This window comes from Conger conger, chromosome 9, assembly GCF_963514075.1.
Source record: "Conger conger chromosome 9, fConCon1.1, whole genome shotgun sequence".
Classification (NCBI taxonomy): Eukaryota; Metazoa; Chordata; class Actinopteri; order Anguilliformes; family Congridae; genus Conger; species Conger conger.
The window spans coordinates 57,901,385-57,909,294 of record NC_083768.1 but is presented as its reverse complement, the minus strand read 5'-3'; the positions used below and the strand labels follow the sequence as shown (position 1 = coordinate 57,909,294).

Sequence of the window (7,910 nt, the reverse complement as noted above, 5' to 3'; positions counted from 1 at the left end):
ATGCTCACCTGTGAAATGTTAAAAAGGGCATTTTTCCCTAACACCCTCTTATTCCCAAGCCTTGTTTTCCCGAGCCTTGTTTTCCTGAGCCCTTGCCCTGTTTATTGTTGGAATTCCTGTGTTTGACCCCTGCCTGATTTTTGGATCTGCTTGAACCCCTTGGTTTTTGATCTTTTGCCTGTTTGTGATTATGCTGCCCCTTCATCTACTAGTAAACCTGCCATTTTCCACACCCCTGTGTGCTTCTGGTTCCTCTGTCCTCCCCGCCGTGACACAGGTAGCCAGCGTAAGGAGACCAAGTGATAGGAGTGATACGACATGATATGACATGACCTCCTGGACCTGGTCAGCAGCCTGGCAGCAGCATTTTGGACCAGTTGTAGGCGGTCCAGAGATGATTTGCTGAGGCAGGTAAAAAAGCGAGTTACAGTAGTCCAGGTGTGATGAGATAAAAGCAGCTAATAATTTCCAGCAGATAATTTCCAGCTCAGACACTGGCTCACTGTGTACAGGAACATCCTATCTGCTCCAGTTCAACCACAAATTCCTCAGAAGTCATTGGACAGAAATTCACCTAGCAGCAATTTAGCTTTTCCATGTGAAAGGTTTTCTGTGTTCTGTGTTCACCTGTCCTGAATCCATTTAACAAGGCAGAAAGGAAACGGCCTCAGAAACAAACAAACAAACAAACAAACAAACAAACAAACAGAAACTGAAGATGGCTGCAGTACAGGCCTGGCGGAGCATCAACAGGGAGCTGAGAGCTGAGAGCAGCTGCACCTCTTAATAAGCACTTTCTGAAGGTCAATCATACTGACCCACTCTGAGGATCACACTCTGAAGCTCATTAATACTGACCCACTCTGAGGATCACACTCTGAAGCTCATTAATGCTGACCCACTCTGAGGATCACACTCTGAAGCTCATTAATGCTGACCCACTCTGAGGATCACACTCTGAAGCTCATTAATGCTGACCCACTCTGAGGATCACACTCTGAAGCTCATTAATGCTGACCCACTCTGAGGATCACACTCTGAAGCTCATTAATACTGACCCACTCTGAGGATCACACTCTGAAGCTCATTAATACTGACCCACTCTGAGGATCACACTCTGAAGCTCATTAATGCTGACCGACTCAGGCACTAAAGCTCATCTCCACTCATGGAACGTGTGTCCCTCTATGACCCCTGACCTTTCACCCCTGAGCTCAGAATGAGGTGCAACCTGCATCCCCTCAGGCTCACCCACAGCAGCGTCTCCTCTAGACCCACTCCAGCCTCCTCTTTTCCTGCACAAAACTCTCCTCACAAGGGCCTTTGGTTCCCATGTTTCAGAAACTGCTTCATGTCCAAAACAGGCACAGCTTTCCATGGGCTGGGATGGTGCTGATTTTACCCATCCCCTTGTAGATCAGTTATTACTGAATTTTAAACACCAGGCTTTTTATTGCCTGTCCTTAAATTGGCTTTAGGTAGTGTAACAATTTTTATATCTCCATATTTATGTTAATTGGTCATTTTTCCTCATTGTTATTATTATTAATAACAACAACAACAATAATAATAATAATAATAATCTTAATTAGTAGGCTATTAATAATAATACTATTGTCACAAACAATAATACATCATTAATCGTGATATATTTAAATTGTAAGTTGTCTAATGGGCTACATGGTGCGTCACTGCCACAGTCACGATTTGGATTCAGTGTACTGTACTTTCAGTTTCAAGAATTAACCTGCCTAGAGTTCGATGACAGTGGTAGAATTCTTTTTCGTTATTGGTCAAACATTTTATTTCGAGGCAAATATTTGCGGTACTGTGGGAGACGGTCATTCCGCAGGAAACACTTCAACTTCAACAACATGTTGCCAGAATGAAGAAGTTGATTTCAATCACGCTGATCCTATACGGCATCCACGCTACTTATGCAGGTAAGACGATGATTTTCAATGTATTTTGTGAAGAAAGCATTCCCTTGAAATGTGGATTCCGTTTACTCTTAACGGAAGAGTGAGGCGTAACATGTTGACCAAAAGATATATAGTATATTCTTCCAATGGAAATGGTTTAATTAAACAATAGTTTAATTAACTTTCATTTTGTAATATTGTAGTTTTAACAGTCATTCACAAGTGTCGCATGTTAAGGCCCAAACCGACGGTCGGCTGCGGAGCGCCGACAAAGATGGCCGACCGTCGGTTTGGTGTGTCCGGGCCTTTAGGGGCGACGCAGGAACAGGTCGTAGAGGCGATTAGTTTTGGTTCAGCGCCGTAAAAGCGGGGAGTAAACTTGGCTGTTGTGTAAAAAACACCGTTTTATCGCTGGCTTTTGCGTCAGTTATGAATTTTAATTAAATGTGATGACCTTAAAAGCGTGAAGTTGGGATTAACAGGTGACCTTTATTCTTTAAAACCGAGGACAACATTTTGATTAACCTGTCTTTAATTAGATCTGTTAAAAATAATATCTCTTTTCATGCAGTTGTTTGCAAGAAGCACAATAAGCAGAAGCACAATAAGCGGAATATGAATATCATGTTAGTTACTTTACTCTCTATGGCACCCATAGCTATTACTGCTATCATGGCCCTCTGTATATAAACAATATAAAGGTATATTCCAATAAGAATTACAACAAGAACAATAATTTTAAAAAATTCTAATAATAGTAATAACTGGATATTATTATTATTATTGTCTTCTTACAGTTCTTCATGTAATGATTAAATAATTTTATTTTTAACTATCTGGTATAATGCAAGTACCAAAATATTTTGGTATTTGTTATAATTTAATATAATGCAAATATATTATAATATATTTTTCAAACAATGTTCAGCCAAGTAAACATGTTTGTTTTGAATCTACACAGCGATCAACTTCATACTCAATATGGTTTGGAATGTTTGAATTAAAAAAGAAATGTTCCTAGTTTCCATGGTTCATAAGTAGTTCTCATGATCGGTGGTATGAAAAGAGCCACCAATCATGAGAACTACTTATGAACCATGGAAACTAGGAACATTTCTTTTTTAATTCAAACATGAAGTTGAAGTTACGTGCTGCCTGAAGTTCCGTATGTGATGTAATTAGCCTTCTCCAATGTAACTGGAGTCAGCCAGCAGCAGATGGGTTCATTGAGAGTTTTATGGATATTATTGTTTGTATATTAGGCCTTACTGTGTCATATGGCGAGGAAAAAGGTAGTATTGTAGTATGCAGTGTCATGATTCCCTTGTCAACTCCTCCCTGTCTTCCGGCTGTTTTCCGGCATCCTCCAAGAGGGCCCACATCACTCCGCTGCTAAAAAAGCCTACTCTGGATCCCTCCATCATCCAGAACTACCGCCCGGTATCTCTTCTTCCTTTCCTTTCTAAAACTATAGAATGAGCCGCTTCTACTCAACTTTCTTCTTTCTTTTCTAACAACAACCTGCTAGACCCCCATCAGTCTGGCTTCAGATCGGGCCACTCGACAGAGACTGCGCTCCTCTCCGTCAGTGAGTCACTCCATGCCGCACGAGCAGCCTCCCTCTCCTCTGTCCTCATTCTTCTAGATCTCTCTGCTGCCTTCGACACTGTGGATCACTCCATCCTCCTGTCTGCCCTGTCAGCAACGGGCATCTGTGGCACAGCCCTGGACTGGATTGAGTCCTACCTCTCTGGTCGCTCCTTCCAGGTTGCCTGGGCTGGTTCGGTATCGACACCTCGGCCCCTCGCCACAGGAGTTCCCCAGGGCTCAGTCCTTGGCCCGCTTCTTTTTTCTCTTTACACTCACTCCCTTGGCCCTGTGATCACTGCACATGGGCTATCCTACCACTGCTACGCGGACGATACCCAACTCTTCGTCTCATTCCCGCCGTCTGATACGCAGGTTTTAGCCCGTATCTCTGCTTGCCTGAGGGACATCCAGAGCTGGATGGACAACCACCATCTAAAGCTCAACCCAGGCAAGACTGAAATGACATTCATCCCTGCTAATACCTCTCCCCATCTGGATCTCTCCATTTCCCTCGGGGATACCACACTCACGCCGTCACCCAGTGCAAGGAACCTCGGCGTGGTGATGGACAGCAGACTGTCCCTTTCCGAGAACATTGCGGCGGTGACCCGGTCTTGCAGGTTCTTCCTATACAACATACGGAGAATCCGCCCCTTTCTCACCCCCTACTCGACCCAGCTCCTGGTCCAAGCGATGGTTCTGTCCCGCCTGGACTACTGCAATTCCCTCTTGGCTGGCCTCCCTGCATCCGCCATCAGACCCCTCCAACTCATCCAGAATGCAGCAGCTCGTCTGGTCTTCAACCTTCCCAAATACTCACACGTCACCCCCCTGCTTACTTCCCTCCACTGGCTGCCTGTCATTGCTCGCATCAAATTCAAAACATTGGTGCTAGCCTTCCAAACAGTTAAAGGGTGGTCTTCCCCAGCTTATCTACAAAAAATCATCAGACCCTACACCCCTGCCAGACCTCTTCGTTCAGCCTCCACAGGCCGCTTGGACGCAGACTGTCTAACGGTGTTCCTGCACAGTGATATGTCCACCGCTACAGCAGGGGTTGGGAGAGATAGAGCGCGAGATAGTGAGGTCCGAGATACAGGGTCTTGAAAATGCTGTTAGCTGAGCTTCACTGTGTCGAGAAGGAGGACGCAGAAAAAAAGCAATACATCTCCCTATTAAATGTCTGTTTATGACTCTGTGATTGATTAATACTTAAAGGCATAATAAGTAATTTCAGACTTTTAACAGTCGAGAGGAATTGCAGCAATGAAACTGTTTATTGGTAAGGAGTTCTTCACTGTAGTCTATTTGCCCTGGCTGGACCTAATTGGTCCTCTCTTGTTTAATTGGCTATAAGTGTGTATTTCTGAGATATATTTAATGAAGAAAATCATTTTTAATTTGATTCCTGTGATGGTCCTGTGTAACATTTAAAAATTTTCTGAAATCATTTTATATGTAATAATTATAATTCACTGTCAATAGATAGATTAAATAAATGTGTGTGTGTGTGTGTGTGTGTGTGTGTGAGGGAGGGAGAGAGAGAGAGAGAATTGCACTTTGCGTACACTGTCAGTGTACTGTAACTGTACACTGCTGAACTATAATTTTTGCAGTTCTGACAAATGTGTTTGTGTCCACAGCCTCTCACTCTATCAAGTACTTCTACACTGCTGTCACACCGGGTACTGACTTCCCAGAGTTCACTGCTGTGGGTCTGGTGGATGATGAGCAGTTTGTGTACTATGACAGCAACATCACAACGACGATCCCCAAGACTGAGTGGATGAAGAAGAATGTGGGAGAAGATTACTGGGACAGAGAGAGTCAGAAGTTCCTTGGTTCACAGCAGACCTTCAAAGCCAATATTGGAATTGCCATGCAGCGCTTCAACCAGACTCAGGGTGAGTAAACCCACCTGTGAACAGTAACACACACACGTACATACACACACATATACACATACGAACACACACATGCTCACACTTACGCACACTCACACACTTACATTGATACAAGCACACACACTCACACAGACAGACACACACGCACACACACATACACACACTCACTCACACACACACACACACACACACACACACACACACACACACACACACACACACACACAACTGTTCTTGGGTATTTACACAATGTTTCTAAAAGTTTCTTTCTGACACACTTATGCCTCCACTGCCATGTGGTATTTTTAGTCACGACAGTTTTCAGGATCTTTTAAGAAAATCCCGTTTTAGGCCGTTCACACACTGTGTGACCTGTCCACTGATGACATCTCAGACTGCAGGACTCAATCTCCCCTCATGCACGTCTGACGTAGGTGCTCTCACTGTACGACGGTCATCAGACTGATCCTAAATCTCAGGACCTGCTGCTCACATTCACTCACGATAATAGTCACTGGAATATAAACTGCTGATCTCCTGGGATTTTAACGTACACTAGAGTTTGCAAAGAACGGTACTAGAAAAGAGCAGCAGTTCTGCAGACAGAAACGCCTTGTTAATGAGAGTCGTCAAAGGAGAACGGCCAGACTGGTCAAAGATGACAAGAAGGTGACAGTAACACAAATTAACCACATATTACAACAGTGGTATGCAGAAGAGCATCTCTGAACACACAACGCATCATAACTCTTAAGTCTCAAAAAATAAGTCTAATAAACACCTAATAAAGTGCTCGGTGAGTGTATGTTGCAGTATATTCCATTTCCATGAGGGTGGTGTCATTCACCTGCTGAGCCCCTCCCCATTGGAACTTTACTCCCCTGCTACACGCCCAAAAACAAAAACAAAAACTTAATATTTAGCATTCAACCTCCCCCTCCCCTTTATTTTTTTGCCGTGCCGTCCTGCCCTTGGTCCCGCTCCGTCCAGAAAGTGCAGTTCTGCGTCTGCCGTGATCCGTGTGAGCGCGGTGTCGGGGGAGTGCAGAACCACATACAGACACGCGGCTGAACCAGACGCAGACACGCGGCTGAACCAGACACACCAGCACAAGCACCTCCACTGATCCTCCTCCACTGATCCTCCTCCACCTTCCACTGCTGCTGGCCCCAGCCCGAGAGGCCCCTCCGTCTGCAGGCCTCTGTGGCCCCCCGGCCGGTTTAGGGCCTTTATCTCACCTCATTCACTGCAGAACAGAGGAGAGAGGGGCATGTCACAGGGAGAGAGGGGCGTGTCCCAGGGAGAGAGGGGCGTGTCACAGGGAGAGTGTGCAGTGACAGTGTGTGTGTGTGTGTGTGTGTGCAGTGACAGTGTGTGTGTGTGTGTGTGTGTGCAGTGACAGTGTGTGTGTGTGTGTGTGTGTGTGTGTGTGTGTGTGTGCAGTGACAGTGTGTGTGTGTGTGTGTGTGTGTGTGTGTGTGTGAGATGTGTGCAGTGACTGTGTGTGTGTGTGTGTGTGTGTGTGTGTGTGTGTGCAGTGACAGTGACAGTGTGTGTGTGTGTGTGTGTGTGCAGTGACAGTGTGTGTGTGTGTGTGTGTGTGTGTGTGTGCAGTGACAGTGTGTGTGTGTGTGTGTGTGTGTGTGTGTGTGTGCAGTGACAGTGTGTGTGTGTGTGTGTGTGTGTGTGTGTGTGTGCAGTGACAGTGTGTGTGTGTGTGTGTGTGTGTGTGTGTGCAGTGACAGTGTGTGTGTGTGTGTGTGTGTGTGTGTGTGTGTGCAGTGACAGTGTGTGTGTGTGTGTGTGTGTGTGTGTGTGTGTGTGTGTGTGTGTGTGTGTGCAGTGACAGTGTGTGTGTGTGTGTGTGTGTGTGTGAGATGTGCTTATTGACAGTGTGTGTGTGTGTGTGTGTGTGTGTGCAGTGACAGTGTGTGTGTGTGTGTGTGTGTGTGTGAGAGTGTGTGTGTGTGCAGTGACAGTGTGTGAGTGTGTGTGTGTGTGTGTGCAGTGACAGTGTGTGTGTGTGTGTGTGTGTGTGTGTGTGTGTGTGTGCAGTGACAGTGTGTGAGTGTGTGTGTGTGTGTGCAGTGACAGTGTGTTTTCTCTCTCCAGGTGTGCACACTGCTCAGGTCATGTACGGCTGTGAGTGGGATGATGAGACCGGGGCCACAGGAGGGTTTGATCAGCAGGGATACGACGGTGAAGACTTTGTTGCTTTAGACACAAAAACCTGGACGTACATTGCACCTCGGCCGCAGGGGGAGATCACTGCACGGAGGTGGAATAATGACGGAGCTAAGATTGAGAACTGGAAGCAGTACACAACCCAGATCTGTGTTGAATGGCTGAAGATGTACGTGAGCTACGGGAAGAGCACTCTGGAGAGGAGAGGTACAGCAGCACTGAGAGCAGAACTCTACTGCTCACCAGCATGTTAAACTCTACTGCTCACCAGTCATGTTAAACTCTCCTGCTCACCAGCATGTTAAACTCT

General features: G+C 45.7%; 1 protein-coding gene across 4 annotated transcripts in view; it reads left to right on the top strand.

Annotated features, from left to right (window-relative positions):
- The first annotated feature begins 1,838 nt into the window (after positions 1-1,838).
- LOC133136501 (patr class I histocompatibility antigen, A-108 alpha chain-like) overlaps positions 1,839-7,910 on the top strand; it is a 137,096-nt gene continuing 131,024 nt past the window's right edge. For all 4 annotated transcript variants that reach the window (XM_061254046.1, XM_061254044.1, XM_061254045.1 and 1 more), the window contains exons 1-3: positions 1,839-1,943; positions 5,156-5,416; positions 7,529-7,807. In XM_061254046.1, coding sequence (XP_061110030.1) covers positions 1,886-1,943; positions 5,156-5,416; positions 7,529-7,807 — 598 coding nt within the window. In that variant the 5' untranslated portion in view covers positions 1,839-1,885. The remainder of the gene's footprint in view (positions 1,944-5,155; positions 5,417-7,528; positions 7,808-7,910) is intronic.